The sequence below is a fragment of the Protobothrops mucrosquamatus genome, unplaced genomic scaffold (genome assembly GCF_001527695.2).
Source record: "Protobothrops mucrosquamatus isolate PMUCROS unplaced genomic scaffold, P.Mucros_1.0 scaffold_65, whole genome shotgun sequence".
In the NCBI taxonomy this organism is placed as follows: Eukaryota; Metazoa; Chordata; class Lepidosauria; order Squamata; family Viperidae; genus Protobothrops; species Protobothrops mucrosquamatus.
In genome coordinates, this window is record NW_015386141.1 from 319,889 (window position 1) to 345,201 (window position 25,313).

General features: G+C 35.7%; 2 protein-coding genes across 2 annotated transcripts in view; one reads left to right on the forward strand and one right to left on the reverse strand.

The window, feature by feature from the left end:
• Positions 1-9,829, forward strand: part of CEP83 (centrosomal protein 83) — a 29,349-nt gene extending 19,520 nt beyond the window's left edge. Inside the window, exons 10-15 of the mRNA XM_015812802.2 lie at positions 42-117; positions 2,338-2,495; positions 6,886-7,015; positions 7,423-7,526; positions 8,366-8,543; positions 9,141-9,829. Coding sequence (XP_015668288.1) covers positions 42-117; positions 2,338-2,495; positions 6,886-7,015; positions 7,423-7,526; positions 8,366-8,543; positions 9,141-9,326 — 832 coding nt within the window. The 3' untranslated portion in view covers positions 9,327-9,829. The remainder of the gene's footprint in view (positions 1-41; positions 118-2,337; positions 2,496-6,885; positions 7,016-7,422; positions 7,527-8,365; positions 8,544-9,140) is intronic.
• Positions 9,830-16,376: 6,547 nt separating this feature from the next.
• PLXNC1 (plexin C1) overlaps positions 16,377-25,313 on the reverse strand; it is a 57,799-nt gene continuing 48,862 nt past the window's right edge. Inside the window, exons 23-32 of the mRNA XM_029283478.1 lie at positions 23,694-23,871; positions 22,421-22,524; positions 22,211-22,265; positions 21,538-21,569; positions 21,340-21,447; positions 20,522-20,685; positions 18,947-19,094; positions 17,463-17,603; positions 17,139-17,213; positions 16,377-16,481 (exon numbers count right to left, since the gene is read on the reverse strand). Of these exons, the coding sequence (XP_029139311.1) occupies positions 16,377-16,481; positions 17,139-17,213; positions 17,463-17,603; positions 18,947-19,094; positions 20,522-20,685; positions 21,340-21,447; positions 21,538-21,569; positions 22,211-22,265; positions 22,421-22,524; positions 23,694-23,871 (1,110 nt within the window). The remainder of the gene's footprint in view (positions 16,482-17,138; positions 17,214-17,462; positions 17,604-18,946; positions 19,095-20,521; positions 20,686-21,339; positions 21,448-21,537; positions 21,570-22,210; positions 22,266-22,420; positions 22,525-23,693; positions 23,872-25,313) is intronic.

Genomic DNA, 25,313 nt, shown 5'->3' on the forward strand with positions numbered 1-25,313 from the left:
TAAGGAAATATTTTGTAGCTCTGCTTTGTATTGACTTGTAGGGTAAAGGTTCAAGAACGAGTTACTGCTTCTGAGGAACTAGAAAAAGAGAAAAGTGAAAATGCAAATCTAAAGCAGGTAAGAAGTTAGTTTAACCTTCTTTCATCTATTATAATTTGTAGCAGTTCACGTGATAGTTTTATTTTATTTCATATTTTGGTTTTTTTTTTCTGTTTTGATTGCCATCTTCCATTTCAAAAATAGAAAAAAAGGCTTCCTGGATACAAATCACTCCAAAAATCATCTGAATAATATACAAGAATCTGTATTTTATTTGCTCATAGTATTTGGAATTAGGAAGAATGACACCATTTAGAGTTTTCATTTTCATTTTTTTTACATGTCCATACATGAGAAATTTGGTATTGCAGTGTATTTATTTATTTATTCATTAAATTTATATTCTGCCCAGCTCACTCCGAAAAGCGAATCTAGTATATATTATCTTATACCTCTTTATTATAAACACCAGCAGCTCCCTTAATGCACCTTTAACTTGTTCTTCTTATAAAGCTGTAGTCACGAATGTCATTTGTAATCTCTAATTCTGTATCTTGGCTTGGAGGTTTCTAGCATTGGAATGAGCCCTTCTTACAACCTTTTTTTAACATAATTACCATGTATTTCCATTAACCACTTCCAATATTGGCCTTATTTCTTGTATTATCCCTTATTTCATTGCACTTGGCATGTTTTTTATTACTATAATTTCTTTGACTGTTAAGAGATGGACAGCATACAAGTTTAAACAATGATTTGATTTTCTGAAACATCTACACCTTTTTGATCTGGTTGGTGCCATCATTTGTCAGCTTTCCCTCAGAGACTAGTTTAAAAGTTGCTGTGCCACTTTTTTGATGTCACGAGCAGAGCTTTAAAGATAACAAGCACACGTTAAATTGCATCTGAAATATATTTGAAGCCAGTGTATCTCATGCAGCTATGGTGTTGCACGGGTGAGGTTTGGAGCACCACAAAATGCGTGCATTGCCTCATTTTGAACCAGTTTAAACTTCCAAATATTCTTCAAGGGAAGACCCATCTAGAGCAGAGGTTCCCAACCTTTTGGGCACCAGGGACTGGTTCTGTGGAGAAAGGTTTTTCCACGGACCGGAAAGTGCGTGGTTTTGTGTGCTGCCTGCATCCCACGGATGGGGCTTTGCTTATTTGTGCGGACTGGTTGCTGGCATGCCACAGACCGGTACCAGTCCACGGACCGGGGGGGTTGGGGACCCCTGATCTAGAGCACTTTGCTGGGAGACTGCTAGGTTTTCTTATGCAGTTTTTGGCCATTATAAGAACATTATAAGACTGCTGGATCAGATGGTGTGGGATTTTACAGCAAAACAACTGGCACACAACACAAATCTGTGCAAAGCCCTCTCTGAATATATCTACCACCTGCTTTTTTAGCAGAAGCCATGAATCGTATGAGGACTCCTAAATTATGCAACTATGTATAGGGAATGCTCCATATTGTTTCTGTTTTTGATATTGGTTTCTGAAGGAAGGAAGTCAGGTTTCTCCTCCCACCATCTTCTCTACTAAATTCCCCATTTTTGCTTCCCTCAACACTAATTCTCTTGTTCCTATTTGCTTTCTCATTCTCTTGCTCTGGTTGCGAGCTTTCAACTGACTTTACATAATTAGAAATGTGTGAGGCAAAAAAGTTACTTTTGACCATTTTTCACATTATTACCATTGCAGCAACCCCGTAGTCATGTGATCAAAATTCAGATGCTTGACAACTGACTCATATTTATGACAGTTGCAGTGTGCTGGGATTACGTGATCCTCTTTTGCGACCTTCTGTCAAGCAAAGCCAATGGGGAAAGCCGCATTCCCTTAACAACTGTGTTACTCATTTAACAATTGCAGTGACTCACTTAACTATTGTGGCAAGAAAGATTGTAAAATGGGGCAAAATTAACTGTCTCACTTAGCAACAAAAAAGTTGGACTCAATTGTGATTGTAAGTCGAGGACTATCTGTAGTTTCTTCATGAGAATTTTTTTATATCTAATAGATTACCCTTATGAAGCAGTGTAAATTTTTAACATTGAACTATTCATTTAATGTTAATTGTTCAGAATCTCTGATCAAACAGATATTTCTCTCATATGTTAATGTGTGTTCAGTTGAATCCCCCCAAACACCTTTTTGAGATAAAGTACATATTTCAAAATAGCAAATTTTTGTGTGTTAGTGGGTACATTGGGGATCATAGAAACCATGCTTATTCCTTCTCTAGAATTTGATAAATAAAATTGATTACTTCATAAGATATTTCCATTGCAGCAATTGCATGATCTACAGCTTCGAGTGGCTTCCCTTTCACAGTCAGAGAATGATTTACTGGATTCCAATCAGAAACTCAAAGAAATGCTGGAGATATTAAAACATGAATGTCGGAACGCACGAAGTCAAGCAGAAAGAGCTCAGGCAGATTCAGAGAAGTATGATTTTACTCTTAATGCAATGCTAGTATTGCATTTATTGCAACCAAAAATTGGATGACTTGAAGAGTAAATTGTCCTAGGCATCTGGTATAGGTTCATCTATCTATAACAGAATTTTCTCTGAGAGATTTAGAATATGGAGTTATCAATCATTTTCCCAGCCCATAAAAGATTAAGCAAATCTGTATCCTTGTTTCACTTCTGTTTAATTTTTTAAAAATAAATATCACAATAAGTCATTTCAACATACATTTTACACATACACCCAGAGGATTGTTGCACAGAAACATTCTGCTTTATGCAAAAAAAGTGGTCTTTCCAGGAGTCCCATAAAGCTCAGAAGACAACTGGGAATCCTGGTAGAATATGGTGTGGTAAAACATTTGGACATATCATAAAATTATGGCCTTTGTTGAGAAATCAAAGACACATTGTTAACATATAAATAGGAATATGATTGAGTAGGTTCCATGTTTTACATTTTAGGATAGTGTTTTTTCTGCTTCTAGGAAAGCTGCCCAAATTGTGCAGAGAAGTGTTCCACCAGTCTAACATTTAAACAAATCCAAATAATATTAATGCACAAAGACCTTAAATTATTGGAAGTTAAGTTCAAAATCATCTTTGTGGAGCCTAGCTGTTTGAAGTGGTTTTTTTCTAACTTTGTCTCATTAGTGTTTGTCTAGTCCAAATTTTTAAATCCAGTGCTTTCTTATTTTGCTGTAGTTCTAATATCTGTGTATGACTGGAGACAAGCAAAGGTCATATTTATCTATATTCTATTTTTGGCTATGATTATTTTTTTCTCAATGATGTAGCATCCCAACACTGAAGAATACATATCAATACTCTTGGACTTGAACTTTTGTCAGTGAAACTAAGATCCTTTGGGCTTTTGCTACCTGGGCTTCTGGCAGACCAGAACTCTTCTTAAATGGTGGACCTAAAATATCAAAATTATTTAACCATTTAGGGTCAGCCAAATTGAAATTCAGAACATTTTAGTCTAGCTTTCTTCAGAAACAAATTCTAAGTGGTTCTTGATGGGACAATAGTGCAAAGTTGATGTGCACTGCTCCTGTGTTCCTTCTTCCTCAGATTGGCCTGTTTGTCAGCCTGCCCACTGATTTCAGCACATTACTTGCCCATAGTTATGGCTTGTTATGACCCAGGTGGGCAAGGCAAGACAAGTTCTTTATTTCTCTTGAGAAGGGTTAAACAAACAGCCCTCCACTGACCAGTAAGGCAGAGCTCCCCAACATTTTGGGCACCAGGGACCAGTTCCGTGGAGAGAGGTTTTTCTGTGGACTGGAGGGTGTGTGGTTTTGTGTGCTACCTGCATCCCACGGATGGGGCTTTGCTTTTTTGTGCGGACCAGTTGCTGGCATGCTGCGGCCGGGTACTGGTCCACGGACTGGGGGTTGGGGACCCCTGCAATAAGGCTGCAGTCTCAGTCCCCCAAACAAAAGCCCATAGATTACCCGGCAAATCCACAAGGCAAAGTCCAAGCATAAGATAAATGGCAATCCTCAAGGTACAAAACAAAGGCAGTTCTGAAAATAAAGGGCAAAAGCAGTCTACAAACCTAGGGCAAGACAAACAGCAGTCCTCAAAGCAAGATGGGATCCAAGGCAAAAGCAGTTCTGAAGGTAAAGTTTTCAGGGCTAAGGCAAGACAAGAACAATCCTCAAAACTGGACAAAAAGCAGTCCTCGAAGCAAGGCAAAAGGCATAAGTCAAAGCTGGGGGGAAAGAATGAAGGATTAGGAATCGAATACGTATTAGCATAGCTAACCCCAGACAGCTTGTTGATTGGAAAAATTAACATATGTATGCAAAAGAAAACCAATAAAATCTCTATAAAAAAACAAACAAACAAACAATTGTTCCTGGCAAAGACTAACTCCCCCAATGCCTGAAGGGCCCGGTACTGCATTGTCCTCAGCCCCTGGCATGCCTTCCATGTCAGACGGTCTCAGTTCCAACTCTTCCTCCTCCTCCTCCAAATTAGCCCTGAGGAGGCCATAACATAACTCTCCTCCAGCTTCCATAAGCCACCAATATACAAGGCCAATGGCTTTGCTTTTTCCCTGTAGTCTCCTATTCCTAGAACATTTACTGTATATTCCAGATGCATGCACAAACCAAACATACATATTCCAGGTCTTTGTCCACAAAAAAAAAAGCATAGTTTAATCTCTATGAAATTTGGCTGTTCCATGCTAGGAGAATTTTGCAAAAATGCCCTTACCTTGGGGGTTCTCACTCTCAGCTGTTGTCCTTCCTTCCCCAAACATCTAACTCCTCAAACAATAATCAGTTGTAAGCAAATGAATAGGCATATAACCTAAAGCTGATACATGGAATTAAGTGGACAAACTGTTCTTGACTTTTCTTACTGTTGAGATTATGGTTGCTTATATATATATATTGCTTTTACAAAATATGTTTAGTTTTTCAGTTGTGCCATTTTAATCGTATTCAGTTGTGAATTACTGAGTGTTTAGAAGATAAGACTTACTTAATCTTTTGTCATCAGTTTTAAGACAATGGTTTGCTTAAGTATTTATTATGGGCATGTTAATTGACAAATGGTTTCTGGGAAAAATAAAGAAATTGAATTTTTAAATGCTCACAGTTCTTTAAACTGTGGATCCCCAACCCCTAGGCCACGAACTGGTAGCGGTCTGTGACCAGTTAGGAATTAGGCTGCACAGCTGAAGGTAAATGGTGGATAAGCAAGTAAAGTTTCATTTGTGCATGTGTGGGATCTAGGTTGCATGTGAAACCATACCCTCCACCCATCCACCGGTTCTTGGAAAAATTGTCTTCCAAGACACTGGTCTCTGGTGCCAAAAAGGTTGAGGACCACTGCTTCAAACAATTTGTTTTATATATAGCGGTATATTCACAGTTGATGGCTTCTTAAACCCACTTGAGAAATTAGACTCATAAGGATTTCTGTAGTTTTATATTTTGTATTTTTAAATGCACCTGAAAACTTTAAACACCTAACTTTTCTCTTAATGCCTCTTATTCTGTGCATGCAGTCTAGATGTAATTATTTCAGATAAATGGAACTACAATATTTGAAGAAGCTTCCCCCCCCCATGTCACTGCATATCTCTGTGAAGAATAGATTGCCTCAATTAAGATTCTGAAGATTTTACGTTTACTGTTAGTTCTATTGCCTGATTTTGGGCAGCCCTCAAGCACAATTCTCTGATATTTGCTTCATACTTCATGCCACTCTTGTAATTGTAGCAGTTCCTCTTCTTTTGGTCCTATTGTATGGTGGCTGAGTGAAGAAGGGCTATACAAATGGTTTGCTTCTGAAGGAGGGAATTTGAGATCCCAATATCTTAAAATCTGCCTTTAAATTCTTGCCACCAAGATTGGTCTTATAACAATATTTATATTCTATGTCAAAGAGTTATGATAGCATTTTACATAATGTTTTTAATGTAAGTGGCCCATTATTTCCAGACTTTTACAGTATTTTTTGTAGCACAGTGAGTGCTTTATTCCACGTGGATAATATTCTTGAAAAGTCATCCAAAAAGCAGCTTATGAAGCATCTGCCTACGCCCGAAAAAAGGTTAAAAATTTGATAATATATGGTTTCATATATATTATGGAGTACTATATCTTTTTCAAAAGATATACACAATCTTAATAAAAATAGGTAGTAGGGTGATAGCAAAGACCTGGATGAATATTTCTGTATTTATTTAAAAGATATATGTACCTTTTGCCCAATCCTTTGTACCATGGACCGTGTTGTGCTAGCTTCGTAATAAATACACCAAATACAACCAAAACAAAAACCAAGAACTTCCTGCATATTACTCCCACATATCAACAGTCACCTTTGTTGAATTCCTGGCTCCCTGCAACCTTATATTTATGGGGAAAGCCAGCAATTCAAGGCTTTCTGGAAACCTAGAGGGGTGTGTGTGCTGGATTTCAGGGAGAAAGATGGTTTTCAAAAAGACAGGGATTCCTCTCAAGATGTGCTGTTTAAATCCTACTTGAAAGCAACATTTATGGGAAGGGTTTCACAAAGACCTTTCTCTATAGCTGGATACAGTTTATTATAGTTTAAAGGAATGTTTAAAGTTTTACTGAAGCAAATTCTTAAAGTTTTCTGAAGCATAAGAAATTCAGTTTCTCAGCATAAAAACCCTTCACAGATTGTCTTTTTGCTCCGTGTTTATTTTGTAGAATAATAAGAAAGGATTGTCTGGAATTCCTGGGCATATTTTGTAATTCTTAATATTTTCAGGTAGCAAACAAGGATTGAAGTCGTATCTGTGGATTTATAATATTCACTTCCGTGAAGAAATAGAATTGATTTATAAAATAACCACTGTTTGTTTCTTTTTTAGGAATTTGGAAGATAAACAGGTAAAGTGGCTAGAAGAAAAACATAAACTTACTCAGCACATCACAGAGATAGAAGACAAGTATAAAGTAACAAAAGAGAAATTGTATCGAGCATCGGTTGTTCAGAAAAAGGCATGTCTCATACTTGCATAATTCTGAAAGGTCTTCTGCCTTAGTTGAATCAAAGTTTTGTGCCATAGTATAACTAAAAGACCTGTAAATAACATAATGACATGACTATATCTATTACCAAAGTTTCTTTTAAGTTTTGTAAAGCTGAGAAGCCATAATATGTGAGTTAATATAAACATAACCAGATAATAACACATGATGTTAATTTTAATTGTGCTAATGTGGCCTTTTTCATATGAGTTACTTTCAAAAGAACAAGAGTTGATTCACTGATTACTATTTCTTCTAATGAATGTTTATGATTAGGGAAGTTTTTGGTCAGTCTGCAACTCCAATGAATGAGTTACATATTTAAATGTGGAAGTCAACCTTAAAAAATATAAATGTGTATATTGTATTAATTACAGAGAAAGACACTTAATGACAACAAGCAAAAGAAATTACTGAACAAGATTGAGCTCTTAGAAGCCAAGAGAGAAGAACTAGAAACAGAAAACCAAGTGTTAAACAGGTATAACTTTATGTTGATTCTGAATTCCATAATGTTTCATATTGTTGCTGTTAAAAACATTTTAGGTGCAATCTTTGCTGTCTTAATCAGGCTAATTACATTCATTTTTGAATTTCTGGAAAAAAACATAGAAAGTTGTATGTATATACATATGCTTTGTTCCTAGCAGCACTGTTACCATGAAACCATACTTTATATCAGAAAGTGTTTTAGAAATATAAAAAATGCCTCTAACTAAAAGACCCCATTTTCAATTGGAAACAGTCATTTCAAGTTGAAAATAAGCTGTTCCAATCTTTTGGAACTTTATAAAGAAGTTTAAGCTCTACAGGAAGCATTTTGAGATTAACAAAACAATATCAAATTTGAAACATTTCTACTTGCCTTCAACCAGCCCATTTCAGGCTCAAAATATTTTTATTTTGGGAATCACCAATAGGGGATAGCAAAATGTTATACTTTGAAGTGATTGTTTTACTGGGAATATGTAAAGGAAGCAACATTCAATTTTAAAATCTTGTGTTGGATTTGTCCATGAGCATTTAATTATTTATTTGAGAGCTGCTTGATGTTGTGGTTAGGGTATCGGGGTAGAAACCAGAAAATATAAACCAGGAGATATAATTATATTATTATGAGTTTTAGTCTTGCCTTAGGCATGAAAGCTGGCTGGGTGACTTTAGGTCACAGTGTCAGATTTGGGTAACAATTCCTATCACAACCAATGAGTCAACTCTTAGTTGATTTAAAAAAAAAAGGCTGGTCCCTGCGCTTCTAGGAAAACATTAGTAAGAAAAGAATTTTTATTTAGTTAGTTATTTATACTGTATGTGTTATAGGCAAAATATTCCTTTTGAAGAACACCTCCGTCTTCAGAAAAGACTAAAAGATCTGCAACGGAGACATAATGAATTCCGCAGACTGATCCTTTTTCCCAACATCCCAATACTGAATCCAGCTAACTTACTATCTTCATCTTTGCTTCCTGGACCAGAATTACCCTTCCCTCTCCTTCAGGTATGTAATATTCCCATATGACAGAGTAGGTAACAGTGTTTTGAAAAAATAAAGTTCATATTTTTATAGTTTTCAGTAATAAAGTTTGATGAAACAGTATAGTAGTATTAAAGAGAAGTGAGAATTTTATTTGTAATCATGCCATCAATTTATTTTGCAGTTCAGGTTCTGCTATTTCCAAAATGTTTTACCGTATTTAACCAAAAGTTATATGATAAACAAAACCTAACCTTAATTATGCAGAAAAGTAGTAATACCATTTTTTAAATTATATTGATTTTGGTTAAAATTATACAATTTCTTTAGAATGAAATTATAATGAAACTTTTGGTTAAGCTATGTAATAGTCTCCTAATTCCTTTGCCTGCAGGAAAGTCCCTATAAATCAATATAATAAACATCTTTATTGTGTCCATTCTATTAAAGTATTGTGTTTGTTTTGTTTTTTGCTTATAACTGAATATCTTAGAATCAGAACATAAAATTGAAAGCCAGAACTAGTAGCCTGTTTCTTCCACAGTTGTATAATATCTTTAAAAATGAAAGTGCTAAATAATGTGTTACATTCCTTCCCCCATCTCTTTACCTCTTATGAAGGAGGAGCAACATCAAAGAGAACTTTCACTGCTTCGCAAACGCTTGGAAGAACTAGAGACTACACAGAGAAACCAATTACGAGAACTTGGTGCTTCTGCTGAACAACCTCAGTCGGAAATAAGTACTGAATCAGACAGAAATAAATTTGTAGAACAATGTGATCTGTCATCTGGAGATGCCAAATAAACCATTAAACACTTTTTGTCTTTTGCCAAAAATTCATCTACAAGTGCCGTGAAATAGATAAAAACTCTGTTTTACATCATTTGTATTATTTTTAATATTTTTTTAAAAAGATATAATTAAAATATTTGGAAAATAACTTTCTAATTTTAAACTCTAAGAATCATGTTGCACTGTAACATTTTGCTAATAATACTTTTCTCAAATTTTTAATAGTTTGATTCTCTGAAAAGAGTCCCTTTTCTACTGTATTCAGGTTGCTATATAAAGTTTCAATTTTTTGTTATTCACAAAGCTGGACTTTTGTAATCTTAAAATACTGAGAAAATTGAAAACAATATTGTTTAAGCTCTGTTATCTTTATATGAATTTTATCCACAATGTTACCTTTGAAAAATATTTTACTATCTGCACTTTAATATATTATGAAATATCAAGAAAAATAATCACGTTTTAAGTGAATATGAATATTGCTTTGCCTTCATGCAAAGAATTTTTTTTCTGTTTGTTTCAGATCGAAGTTTTGTTAACTAATCAAATCTAATTAAATATATTTTTGTAAAATCTATCTTCTCTGTTTTATTTAATTATTTAATAGCCATAAAAAGCATAATTTCAAGTTTAGTGGATTGTTTTTATTCTGCAGTTCCTTAACTTCTCATAAGCTAGGCTAGGAAACACAACCGTTTCTAAAGTATTTCATTAATTTGTTTTAGTTTAAGCTAAATAGATAAATCATCTCATGAGTTAAAAAATACAACAACCTGCATCTCATATTCTGCCATTTCTTCAAGGGTTTGATGACAGAATGGAATTATTACTGTCCAACAAATTTAAGTGATTCTGCTAATCTTACTATTTTTTAGGATTGATATATAGGTGAAGACTATTTTCACTGCCAGTTCATAGGTATTCAAGTGACTAAATCTGTAAATTAATCAGAATAGTTATAAAGTTAGTTGATAGTGAAACATCTGCTAAATAACAATTCTGAATGGCTCTTGAACTGACATATCACTGAAACTTAACTAAATGAAGAGTTAGGACTCATCTCTCCAGCTCTACCCAATGGACTAATTTGGTAAGAAAACAGTGTGGGAGGAGCAGTTTCATGTGTTGCTAGCATTGACTTTTCTTGAGCTAGCTGTAATGGTCTTAGATATATTTATTTATAGCATTTATTTATAACATGTTCATGGCCACTCAACTGGGTAGCATATAAAAGAAAAAAGCATCAACTGCAACCACAAGGAAAGTAATGCAACTAAAACAATAAAATGGAAATCAGATCAAAATGTATTAGAATTCCTCCAACTGGGATTCCACTCATTCTGATTCAAAGTCTGGAAAAGAACCATGTACAGGTAGTCCTTGACTCACAGCCATTCGTTTAATGACCATTCGAAGTTATGACGACACTGCAAAAATGATTTATGACCATTTTTCACACGACCATTACAGTATCCCCATGGTCATGTGATCAAAATTCAGATGCTTGGAAACTGACTCATTTATGATAGTTGCAGTGTCCTGGGGATGTGATCCCCTTTTGTGACCTTCTGACAAAGTCAACAGGGAAGCAGATTCACTTAACAACTGTTACTAACTTAACAATTGCAGTGATTCATTAACTGACAAAGTCATAAAATGGGGCAAAACTCACATAATTGTCTCACTTAGCAACAGACATTTTGGGCTCAATTATGCTCGTAAGTCTAGGGCTATCTGTATTGACTGCCTTCCTAAAGGCCTGCAGAGTTAGCTATTTTTATTTATTTAGAGAAATTATATAGCTGCCTACTTGCTCACAGCGACTCTAGGTGGCTTACAAACAATAAAACACCATATAGGGAAAAACATTAAAAAAATAATAAACAACCCCCACCCACCCCCTCCATGACAAAATACAGTCAGATAAGCCATTTGATGGGTCCCATCCCACTCAAGACCGCTGGCAAAACCAAGTCTTCAGGGCCTTAAGAAAGAGTGTCGGGGGGGGGGGGGAGTCCAATTTCTGAAGGAAATTATTCTGAAGGATATTCCAAAGGGATGGAGCTCCATGTGGGATAGTACATTGCAAAAAGCAAGTCCCACATGTTGACTTCTTTTTAATTGGGATACATCACTCCTATATAACTGAAGATTTTGTATGCTGTATAATGATTTTGGACAAGTTCTAATTGGCATTTTACCCAATGAATTCATTGCAGCACATATAGAATTAGGCATTCTGTTTATATGAAACTAGTAATGGGCAGAAATGGTCTGCACTCCGGTGGTTTGAGCCCAGCCACCGCTAGTCCCCTGGCCCCTACCACCCAGCAGTTTGAAAGCATGAAATATTGTGAGCAGATAAATGGATACCACTTTAGTAGGAAAAACCTGTATTTGTGTGTGCAGCGAACGGAAGCTGGCACTGGACCTGACCAGACACTAGGCAAATGCAACACTAGGTAGGCAAGGCAAGACCCTCAGAGGAGCCTGGAAGAGACAGTAACCCGAGCACTGCTAGTCAGCTAGTGTAAGCTAGTTCGTCCCCTACGGTGCACTAAGGACAGACATGCGAATGCCAAACAGAATGAACTAGCAATTTAGGCTATGAGGATTGCATTGTGTGTACCATTTATAGCTTTCCCTGACGTTGTATACCATACATTAAATAAATAAATCTATAATAGGCTTAATGATGGACATTAAGCTGAACATATAACTGATGCTACTGGAAATATAAAACCAGACTCAGAGCATTTGTATAGGTTTACAATCGCCCCCAAAAGATGGTTTGGAATGTTCCTCAAGCATCAGATATTACTGGATTCCTAAGTGAGGGCTGAATTTGCCCAATTAAACCGTGACGCTTATGTCCAGTCACGAGCTACCCACCTTGATCCCATCATTGTAGAATTATCCTTGAAAAGGTGAATAGATGAAGCAATTGTGCAATTTGGCGTGCAGATAATTCAAGATATAGGAAACTAAAAATTTGTGATGTACCAGGCAGAATTGATAGTAGTATTAATTTTTTATGTCCTAAACAGCTTAGGATCTGACTTTCTGATGAATCACTTTTTCCTTACAAACCTTGTGTGGTGCTAAATTGTTGGAAAGACTTTTTTGCTGTCAGGCTCACATGTCACATATGGAAGAGGACTTTTCCTGTTTGTATACAACATTTCCTTCAGAATTCAATTGGTCTCTATTCTCTTCAAACAAAGTTCTTCTGCAAATCTTCATTTTATGCAATTTTAGTACAAATTTAACGGGTTAACTTTCTGTTTTTTTCTCAAAATAATTGTTAGCTGCTTTGTGTTTTCACTAGAGCTGAAGCATTGACAATAAATACATAAATACTATCTGGTTGATTGATTAAAATTTTGAAGTTTATTTTTTATTTTTCCATTTTTGAAAATTATAATTCTGGAATAAAACTGATTTCTGTAAAAAACAGATTTCTAAATTATCTGCCCATTTAAAAATGCTATACTTGTTTTCACATTGATTTTCTTGAAAAACTGGAACATATACTAAAGTTTCAAATCAAACAAAAATAAATATCACAGTTTATATATGTGAAATGAAACATTTTACATATTCATGCAATATATTTTCAAACTCCATTTATACTTGTAAACAATAACTTTAAGCCTAATAGATTGGAATTATATGCATCTATAAAATTTAAAATAATTTTAAATTGTTTTACACATTTACTGTAGGAATGCTAAAATGTGGCTTGTTTCCAGAGATTGTCAGAAATATTTTATTTCAGTAGTTCCTTTCAATAATGCAATATACAATAAATACATTGCAACTTTCAAAGAACTTTTTAAAATCCTGTGTACAAACTCCAGCTAAAACCAGCCTTGGACATTTCCCACTGCACCCCACCCCATGCCTCCATATATATATGCTTATTGGAAATTGTTTTCCCCAAAAACAAGTACAATCCCTGGTCCCGCATGTATTAATTTAGTAACTACTGTTCAAAATGAATTACTTATCAAATAAAGTGCTTCACTTACAGTACTGATCCTTTCTGCATGCACAAGCCACTTTCACGCAGAGAAACATAAATATATATACACATTTTCCTGTGCCCTTCCAGCGGAAATGGAACATTTAAAACAACACCATGACATTTGAGGAAGGAATAGATGTTTAGGGAGAAAAAGAACAGAGAGAATACAATTGAACAGAAATCAACACAGAATTAATTAGGATGAAAAGGAAGAAAGAACCGGGGTGGGGGGGCAGATCCTGTTTAGGTATTTTTAAAAAGGCTATTTTTTTGGAAATCCCATTCCGAGTACCTTTCTTGCTGCTCTGTTTTTTGGAGTAGACTTAAAAGTAGACTGAAAGCAAGCCAGCTCTTGATGCCTGTCAAATAGGAAGCCTGAGTGGTCTTTTTCATATATATTTTTTTCTTTCACAGGCACCACCATCACCATTTTGCCCTTCAAAAGAGTAGCACTAGTGCCTGGGCAATAACTGGCAGATATTCTGAAAGCAACTTACATCTCTCAGTGTTGTGCAAGTATTTAACTCAAGCTGGTTTAGAACCACCATCACCCCCTTTCCTTCCTGACTCTGATGAATAAGAGTAACTGTCTTCAAAATGAAACTGAATTCAGGAACTCAATTGTGTGGGGGGTGGGAACATACAGATTCACTGTATCTTTTTTGATACAATTTAGTTTGGGAAGCGCTACTCTCGCCTTCAGAGACATCTGTGCTATGTAACATTGAATTGTATGCTTTGTTCATTCCTATGTTACTCATCCAATAATTAACAGGCAATTATTGGGGGGGAGAAATGTTCAGCACCTATTGATAAATATGACACATTGTGCATAATATTCTTTTAATTTCGTAAAACCTATTTTCCACACGATGTAAAACATTTTCTGAAGGAAGGGGAAAAAAACAACATCGGCCTCAATGCTTTGCTTTTTGTTTTTACATAGATATATTCAATGAGAAATATACAAGTCTCTTCTCTGGCTGTCTACACCTTAGAACAGGGGTTCCCAACCGGAGGTGCGAGACAATATTCTAGGGCAGGGGTAGGCAACCTTGGCTCTTTTATGACTCGTGGCCTTCAACTCCCAGAATTCCTGAGCCAGCCATGCTGGCTCAGGAATTCTGGGAGTTGAAGGCCACGAGTCATAAAAGAGCCAAGGTTGCCTACCCCAGTTCTAGGGGGTGCGAAAACTTGGCTTTAGAAGTTTCAAAATGATAGTGTATATGCATAATTCGTTATTTTGAACTTTTGTAAGGGGCAGGAGAATATATCAGAAACATTCTAAGGGTGCAGGGTATAGAAAAGTTTGGGAGCCGCTGCCTTAGAAGAAACAGTGTGGGAATGGCTCTTCCCTCCATTTTCCTATCTATTAGACCAGTGTCCCCAACCTTTTTGGTTTCACAGACTGGCAGCGGCAGCAGCGGGGGGGGGGATGGTTTCACACATGCAACCTAATCCCACCCATGTGCAAATAAAGTTTCATGCACTCGGTCGGGGGTTGGGGACCTCTGAATTAGAACACATCTATTTGTATTTTGCAGGAGAAGCTAACCATGCTGGATTGGGAATTCTGGGAGTTGAAATCCACAAATCTTAAAGTTGCCAAGTTTGGGCACCCCTGTCCTAGAGAATCATCAGCCTATAATGGCTAGTTAAGCGTGCCAATGTCATTAGGGTTTTCCTAGCAAGAAGTATTGGGACCAGAACCTGATATAATGTCTATTTGTTGAGGCACTTTTAAATTTTTCTATTTAATTTTTTTTAAAATGATACAGTAGATGCAAACATCTGCTGATGTGTTCCTTGCAAATATTACTCTGAGCAGGATGTGATAGGCAATAATGAAACTCTAAATATTAGAGCTGAGCAGTGACTCATATTTGAAGGCAAGGAGACACTTTAGAGTGTGTACATAGCACTCATTATATCAAACCTATCCATTCCTTGGAATTCTGCTATAATTGTGGTGCACCACCCCAATCCCAGGAAAAGATACAACTTCCTGAAGGAGTAGCAGACAATATCGTTTTGCCTTCAAATGCAGACACTGCAGGGCCCTATAAAACATAGCTGAGAAAATTGGTATTCCATCTGCAGGGAAAGCACAGAAGCTGAGCCCTCCTCCACATTTTCTTTATAATCAACAATTAAATTATGTTACATTTATGAATCTTAAGTTGTTTTAAAAAAACCTCTTTGTAATTTTTCTTTTGCCCTTATATTTACAATGCATGTATATACTAATGAAAATACAGATAGGAAAGGCCTCCATCTCCATTTTTTAAAAGTGCAGATACAATGATGGAAAAAATTCAAAGTGTAAATTGCGTTCAGAAGACAGGGAAGCTGAGGCCAATGCAAACCACTTCCATTATTATGCCAAGAAACTTACATGGATTTGTCCATGACATCTTCAATGGATGAACGGGATAAGAAACCGACTTTAACAAGAGATGAATTACGTTTCTGTATCAATGTGCTGGAAATCTTCCCCTCCATTTCAGTCACACATCACTTTTAGTTATGCCACAATGTGCAACTATTTGGAGGAAACTGAAACTCTGCACTTTGTTATAAAACCATATAGCAGCTGAAAGCTCTCTAATGATTTTGATTCTCAGATATGAATAACAACAGGATATATTTGTGCTTATCTGAAACCAAGAGAGAAGTTTTTTAAGGCACTTAAGGCACTATGCTGCTCAGTGACAGCATAGAAATTAGACACAGTTGTGAACTATATAACACAACCAGTTTGTTTATATAAGATCTGTATTTCAGTTTGTTTTTAATTCAAAAAATTCAACCAAAATTACTTGATTGTGTCAATCTAGGAGGGAAGATCTGCATAGAGAGATTGCTTCAGCTGCCAGCAGCAGGAAAGTATACTTCTCAGTCCAGGCTCCACTTTGTTGACACATCTGGAGATGGCTGTTCCAATCTGATGGCATCCATTGCTGCTTTTGTGTGAATTGGGTTGGGCAATATTTTCAATTTGGTTCCATAACAGCAGCAATTATACAATTAAATTCCTAAACCCATTTGCATTTTTTCTTCTCATCCATTAAACCTTTTATATTTAAGAGTTGCTGTCGGGCTTCTTCAAACCCTCGTTCTGTCTCTAATTTATTCAGTATCTATGAGAACAAAGGAATGTGTGCTTATTTTGCTTATTAAAAACAACAACAACAATTTTCCCCCAATGTTAAAAATAAGTTCTGCTTAAGTAACCATTCCTTCTAAAGCCAGGCTATTTTTGCACCTTCCTTTACAAGTTATTATTAATCACAAGATGAACAACACTTCTGTTGGCACTAGCAACCTCAGTTAAAATCACAAGTGTGTCTGTAGATACAACTCAAATAGCAATAGATGCATGTTGTATATCTGTTAAAAGCAGAAAAACTGGCATATTGAGTGCTAAAACATTTTCATTACATGCCAGCCAGATATAAAATGCTCTTGAGATCATAAAAAAATGTGATATTCCGTTTGCTTGGAAATTAGTTGGATATTACTTAAATCAGTCTAGTTAATCTACCTCACATGCATTGACTTCTGTGTTTTATTTATGAAAATCATAGTTTGCCATAAAAATAAGATTTGTTTCTGAAGTGTTGCACAAGACAAAGAAGACAGCAAAGGCCAGGGACAAGACAATGCAAAATCTGAAGGAATTCTGGATTCTCCTAAATTAAATTTTTGCATTTATTAAGTCTTAGAAAAGACTTCTATGCCATTCAGAAGCCCACAACTAACCAGGCTAGATGATTAGGGGGGGGGGGAAACCTTACCTTATCAAAGTATCTTGTTATATATTGATAAATTTTATTCAAGGCCTCGGTCTCATTAAACTCATTTTCATGTTTCTAGAAAAAAAACAAAAAGTTTGAGGAACTGTTTAAAGATAGTATTATTATCCATTATTATTATCCATAGTACATAAAATAGTAAATAATAATTATAAGTAAACATAGAAGGACAGAGGATAATATTACTGTTGTCTTTGATATATGTCTGAATAAATCCATTAATGGGAACTTTAAATACAGTAAGACACAGTTCCATTTACAACATACATCTACGTTCCAACTACAGCAAAAATAATAGACAGATACCTGTGATTCCAGAATTAAAAATTCTTCTAGCTCTGCTCTGGACAATGGAGGCAAATCCCTTATTGCTTTATAGAAAGCTTTAACTTCCTCTTTATAAAGTGGTATATCCTTAGCATAGAGAAGTTTATTTGTTGGTGCTTCCTTTGAGGAAGAAGAAAAGACGTGTCATAAAAGTTAGCAAGATGCCTCATTTGTAAGGGAGCCTCTGTGATGTCAAAATTAGGGAACAATCAGTTCTGGTCATCAGTCCTATCAGGCAATCTAGGTGAACATGATAAGACTGTTTGCAGGTTTACAGTCATTCTCTGAAATCTCTGAGTACAAAAATTTAGGAATGTGTCATTGGAATATAGTCTTTCAGCCAGAACAGCAGGCAAATACATGTCTGGTTCTTGACAGGTGCACCAAAACTTTCCTAGGAATAGCGACAGAAGAATTGGGGAGCTCAGAAAGCTAGCATAGGGTCCTTTTCAGGCAGTTGGACAGCTCTAGAAGAGAAAAGAGCTTTTGCATCTAATCCCAACTTCTGACAGTGTGATTTTTTTCCCACATTTCTGCTCTGGGCACCCTCCTGGTTTAAGAGTGGTCTATCTGTCAATCCTTTCTTATAAAAACCCACTTTGCTTGTTCTAAATATACACCTGTTCAGAGAAACTTTCTCAAACTATCATTACAAGATTTTAGAGCAATTCATGCAAAATGATTGCAGTTTTTTGATAATTAGGAAAAATTAATAATTGTTTCACACAAACTGGGCCAAACTGGCTAGAAAGTACCCCTGGGTGACCCTAGTCTAGCAGACATCATAATATATCCAAGAAGCTAGGTTAAGCTTGTTAAGCTAATACATTCCTCTGTACAGGTTATGAATCTATTCTAAAAAACTACGGACATAGAAGATATGAAGTTATATTCTCCAAAGACTATGGACATGGCTCAAGAAATACTTTTTCAACAAGTCACATTTAAAGATGAAAAGACCATTTTCAATAGGAGTAGTGCTTGGAAGACTGTAATCCTGTTAACTCACTTATCTGGAAGTTAGTCCTGCACAACTTAATAGGACTTACTTTTTAGTCCTGGGTTCTCTCTAAACTTGATTGTTTGCAAAACCCACACTAATTAGTACTCCTGGTGTTACCTAGTTGGGTAATGAAACAGCTGCAAGCAAACAACCAACCTCAGAGAGTACCAAGAATTCCTGTCAGGTTAAACTCAAGAATGACAGAGATTAATTCAGTCAGAGTTCAGTTGTTTATTTGCTTATACACAATAGACAGAATCTTGACAGACTGAACCCTTACTTATATTATACTAACAGGAGATTCTATGGAGTGATTATCCTAACTCTCTTCCTTTGTCACCTATCCAGCTCCAGGCTGGGCTGCCTCTTGTCTCCCCACCTTCCTTTCTGAAATATGCTCCCTCCTTCCTGGGAAACTTAAAAAAGAGGCTCTGGGTATGCATGAAAAATAAGATTCTACCTTTCCCAATTGTTGCTCTGACAGAGAAAATGCATCCATAAATGCTTGTGCAATGACTGACAGGCAGCCGTCTATATGTGGAGTCTTTTTAATATCAAAGACAAATTGAGGATTCTTCAGAATATTCACCCAGAATCGAAGAGGCAGACTAAACAAAAAAAGATATTTAAAACAGTTATATTGAAATAATTAAATACAAATCCTTCATTAGTCCCACAAGATGGCACGATTTAATCTTTGGAACTTAAGGCACACCCATGTTGCTTGTTCACACTAGATGGGTAGAAACAATTGGAGATAAGCAGCCTCTCAGAAAGCCAGGCCTAAGCCAGGCCAAGTACTTTCTTGCTCTGCTGCATTCTGAAACAGTTATGGTTTCTTGATGGTTTGTAAGGGTGGTCCTATCCAGAGCATGCTATAATAATAATCTGATTGTGAAATGACTGGTTGGTGAGTAACTGTCTGAAGGGCCTCATAATTTAGGAAACTGGTGCACTAAACTCTCTTCCAGCAGGAACTGACAGTTGTAGAGGAACCCCAGATTGCACACCATCTCAAATGAGGAAGAACCGTACATCCCACTGAAAGTTAGTGTATTGGGGGACTGGTTTGAGTAAACACAGCCACTTGGTCTTCTCAAGACTGAGTCGGTTTTCCCCATCCATACCCATACAGCCTGCAGGCACTAAGCCAGGACTTTAATGGTGTCACTTTACGAACTCAGAGTCAATATATAAGTGAATATCACCAGCAGACTGATAATACCTGACTCCAAACTGACAGTTGACCTTACCCAGCAGCTTCATGTATATGTTAAACCTGATAATTTCATGTATTATAGAAGGGAAGAGAGCCTGTAGTACCTAACAAGTAAGAAGCTATCACCTCAATTGGTACTCCCCAATTAACATCAGTTGATACTAGCTGCAGAGAAAGGAAGAGACTGTAAAATATGCTTTCTACCCCATGCCCAAAGTCAATCTGAAAGGATACTTTAGTCAATGATATCGAAAGCTGCGGATAAATAAAAAAACACCAGGATAAATATACCACCTCAGTCCTAGCTTCACCACAGGTCATTAACAAATGCAACCAATGTTATCTATGTGCCAAACCTTGGCCCTGAAACTGACTGAAATTGGTCCAAAATAACTGCTTCCTCCAGGGTTTTCTGAAGTTGAAGTTTGACCACCTTCTCTATCATTTTCTCTAAAAAGACATAATTGTCACAGACTTTTGGGCCCTGTGATGGTTTCTTGAGGAGAGGATACACAATAGACCCACCCTTTATTCAAGGAGGCCAACACTACTGCACATACCCAACCACAAGTCACCTCATGGGCAGCTTTAACCATAGAAGGGGAATTTGGATTTAACAGGCAAATGGCTGAGCCAATAGTCTTGTTCACTTCATAAGGAGTCACAGAATCAAATTCACTCCAAATAATCCCCCAGGACTTTGTCTCATGCATCTCAGCTGGACCTATTTAATCACAGTTGAACTACAAACACCTTTATCTGCCAAAAAGCAAGAATATTCTATATTCTGCCAACTTACAGTGAGCACAGAAATACCTGTTGGTTTTCCAGATATGAACCACATCAGGATCTGTAATTTTTTTATTTTCAGCTTGAGCATCCAGAAAATCAAAAAAATATTTAATAGCAACTGGGGCTTTATTGTTAGGCAAATTCCAAATGCTTCTAAAGAGCTTTTCAACAGTTGAGTGGATAGCAACCTGTGATAAAACAAAAAATATTTCATTATAGTATATATATTAAAAAATTGCTTAGGGTATAAATAATAAAAAGGCAATTTAAGCTACAACTACATACTGTTTGATAAGACTGGAACCAATACACTCCAATTAAGCTTAACATATCTAAAACCTCACATCTGGAACCTCATGCAGGGAGACATATTAATACATATTTACAAATTACATTTACAACTCTTCTTTCGTCTACGAAGATTGACACAATATATGTGCTTTTACTCAACCTCCATTCTCAGAAATACTTTATCCTCACAATCATTTGATAAAGTGTCATGAATGCAGCCCTTCTTAGAACTCCTCAATGTGTAACACACAGTATCCAATGATTCTCAATTTATGAAAGTCAAAGAGGAAGCCTTCTTACAAATATATGGATGTACACAGCCATGATTTAGTGCATAATTATATGTATTTAATAACGTCAGTATTCAGTTATATATAAAGCCTTCCCAAAATGCTGTTGTTTTACATTTAAAATAGAAAGTTTTGTGATATATTCATTTCCCCAGTGCTTTTTAGCCTCCACATGCAAGTAAGTCATTATGTAAGGTAATAGAATGTATGCTGAATAATTATAGCATTATTTTATGATTAGAAATAAAACCTTGGATTCACCTTAGTAGAGAGAAGTTTCGTGAGATACATTTCTTTGACTTTAAATTTTTGTTTTCCTTTATGTTTTGCACTCTGTGTTTCTTTGGCTGCTTCTGCATCTGGTAATATCTGTAAGAAAGGTTTACACAGATGTTCATGGAAATGCTACGATTAAGGAGCTAAACAAATGACTAATTACTAGGTATTAAGCTGACTTACCAGATGGCAATAGTCCTCAGAATATTCTCCATCTGGTCAACATAGTGAAGAGGGGGGAAAAGGGTAAACTGAATGTACATATAAGGATCAAGCTATGACCTAGAAAGTAGGCTGTTGCTGAGGATAAATGCTGTAAAACATGCATGGTTAGCTAAATTTATTCCTATTTAGATTACTACCAATATAGATGGTAAGATCTTTGATCATGGTATTCCTTTCTATTAACTAGTACAATTAATATTTAAGTGGAAATAGATGCTTGATTACAAATATCAGAAAATAGTATTCCCAAAATCTGGAAGGGGTAAATTGGTTTTCAATTAGGTTTTCAAAATCAGGTTTCCCAGGACTTCTATGAGTTGATTTTTGCAAGGCGTGTAGTATTCAATTTGTCTTTCATATTGTTTGATTTGGAGAGAATTGAAATCCTGGATGGGGCAAGTGAGCTTCTTAGAATCATATAGTTGCCCGATATTGAGAACAGAATATTTAATTTTTCTTCAGTTAAACAATTCAGTTCTTATCATATTGCTGTGTATCTAAAATTAGTTCTATATTCTCAGTTCATATGAACGTCTGAATGATAATTCAATTATAATTCAAAGAATGATCAGAAACTTAAATTTTCAAAAATCCAATATACTATATAAATAAGTTACTGTATTTGTTTTACCAGCTGATATATCTTGTTTCTTCTTAAATACTTTCATTTTTGCTCCATCTGAAATCTGAAATCATATAATAAAGCATGAAATTGAAATCTGTATCAAATGTCATACTTTACATATTCTCTGTATGTTAACACAAAATGTATGTTATAAATTAGTATATACCCCCCCCTAACAAAGACAAATTTTCAACACCTTTGGATGTTTATTCTTACCTCATAATGACCTATGGTGTTCAGCTTAGTAACCCCATTTTCCAAAATCACTGAGGAACCATCTACATCCAGAAGTTCTTTTTCTTGGGAAACAGACTCAACAGCTGACAACACAAATAAAATAGTTAATCTGTGCTTAGTTTTAAAATGGTAAGAGTGGCCTTTTCTTGTGAAGTTATTATGTTATTATGTGAAGCAAATGTTATGCTTATTGTATAGCACTGTTTATTTTGTATGGTTCACATAAAAGATGCGGCTTGAAATTGTATCCCATTTCTTCCCTAGTCATTTCTTCACTGTCCTAAATTCTTTATCACAGTAGAATTTTGTGAAAAGCTTCAAAGTGACTAGGCAATTGTGCTAGTGTCACTGCTGAAGGGGATATTTCCAGTACATATTCTAGGTCAACAAAAACTGAAACACTAACAAACTATTTGTGGCCAATGCTATGTACTTGCTCACTGATGCAATTTAGTATTTTTATGATTGGATCAATTTTATTTGATTTTTTTATCACTGTCCATTTCTCTGTAACAACCTGGATGGCTAGTAACTTATAAAAAACACAGTACAAAATAAAGAACCAACAATGTATAAATCCTAACATGATAACTGAGTAAAGCCCAACTAACCTCACAGACTCCAACTAAGTTCCCAGCCCCCATGCCTGGACTCAAATTCATGTCTTAGAACTTTCTGACAAGTCGGCCAGTCTTGCGACAGAAAAGAATCCCTTTCTGAGTCCTGCAAGATGACATTCTGTAACTGATGGGACTCACGACACGCCCCTCCTACCAGACAGGACAGATGGAAACAACTGGGGAGAGGCAGTTCTACAAATAAAGCCCCAGGCTGTGGAGGGTTTTGTTTGTTTGTTCAGTTTATATAGCCCTGCCCCACATCTCAGACACACTTGTTATAGCTGACAAGTGTATTGTCAGCTTGAATTGTACCTGAAAGCACCTGGAGAGCAGTGCAGAAGAACAAAAATATAGCAGGGGTGCATTTCTATTGTGCCTTTTCAGCAAAAAGCCACAAATGTATTTACAAAAAATCCAAGACATATTCAGGTAATAAATTATATTAAATGACTTCAATCTGTTAATCTTACAGTTCATATGTTAAATAGCAGAGAAATAATAATTTTTTAATTTTTAAAAATGCAAACCATATTATTAAAAATAAATAATAAAACAATTATACAATTGTGGAGAAAGAAAAACAAACAGCTACTTTTGAATTTATAATTAGCATAGCACTCTTAATATCTTACTCAGCCCCATTTCTCCTAGCTGGAGACCATATAGGGATCCGTTCTTGTTCAGAAAGGCCTGTAGGATCTTCTCTTTGGCCTGTCCAATGGTGTCACAATCCAGTACTTTAACTTGGATATTCTGAGTAGCACCACTGGCCTCATTTTCTTGGATATTTTCAAAGACAACATTTAATACCTAGAAAAGTGTGAATGTTCATTCAAAGTTACTTAAAAGTTAAAACTGGATAAAAATACACATAACAAGGATTATTAGGAATGCCTAACAGTGGCATTGCTGATTTCTAAAATATACTTCATATTTGTTTCTCTTGGATGAGCCCCCAAGTACACGTTCTGCTTTCCTCAGATACACACAGAATGTGTGTTTCTGAGTTGGACTAGATGACCTCCAAGGTCCCTTCCAACTTTATTATTATTATTATTATTATTATTATTATTATTATTATTATTATTATTATTATTATTACTATTACCTTCACATACAATCTTTCTCTGCTTTTCTTCTTTATGACTTCTATGTCCTAACATTGCTTGTCACAATGCTTTTGTTCTGGCAAAGGTTTCCTTCATTCCATAATCCATTCTCTACAATTCTTTTTCCTATCAGTCCAGTCTAGATTTTGTTAGATAAACTCCATATATCCACCATCCCCAAGCTTTCAGAGTAGTATTTATGGCTAGTATTTATATCCTGTAGTATTTATTTAGGGTGTTTCTTATTACCCTGAACTCCAGTAATTCTAGGTAATACAGATGACAGTTTGCTGAGTTTTACTTTATTATGTTTTACAGCTAAAGAAAAAACAACCACCAAGGCTTTTTACAGACACATAGGAAGTTATCCATGGGCTTATTAGAATTCTGATCATGCTGCTGCCCATCTTCAGACTAAACTACAACTTGGCCTTAGGCTGTACAAATACAAACCTGCTCCTCTCTTCCCTCACTTTCTTTTCCTTTGAGCTTATTTTTCTAAATAAGTGATTTAGGCTGCTGTAAAGCAATTTCATAGAAAACCCATAGTATTTGATAATGAATATTTCCAGGACTAAAGAATGAGATTAGTTCCACACTGCCCTGTCAAACCTCTCCATAACTGATCTTTTTCTCATGAAGAAAATGAGCATCATATGGTACAACTGAGATGGAACAAACTATCAGAATAGCTTTTGGATTTCCCCACAGCTCTGAATTACTTAGATCATCTTGAGCATATTGGAAGGAAATTGTTTATAACACCACAGAAATAATGGAGGCACATAAATAGCTCTCCTTCTCTAATTCTCCCCTGCCCACCTATAGCATGGTAACTCAACATGAACTCAGGATTTCTCTGAGTTTTAAAAGTGCATCAAATATAAACAGAATTTAAACAATTCCATTTCCGTACTGCTGTTTTCAATGTAGCAACTGAATATTTAAATCTAGAAATAATAATCCATAGTTAACTTAGAGAAAATAGAAAAAGAAGTTTAATTTTTCATCCTTTGTTGTTACATGAAATTTAAAGAGTATTTGTATCTGGTCCTATTTCCTCTATTCCCATTATCAGCATTTTCAATATTATGCTTTCTCTCTTATTATTTGTAGAACTTTGGAATGACAATAAGTACAGGT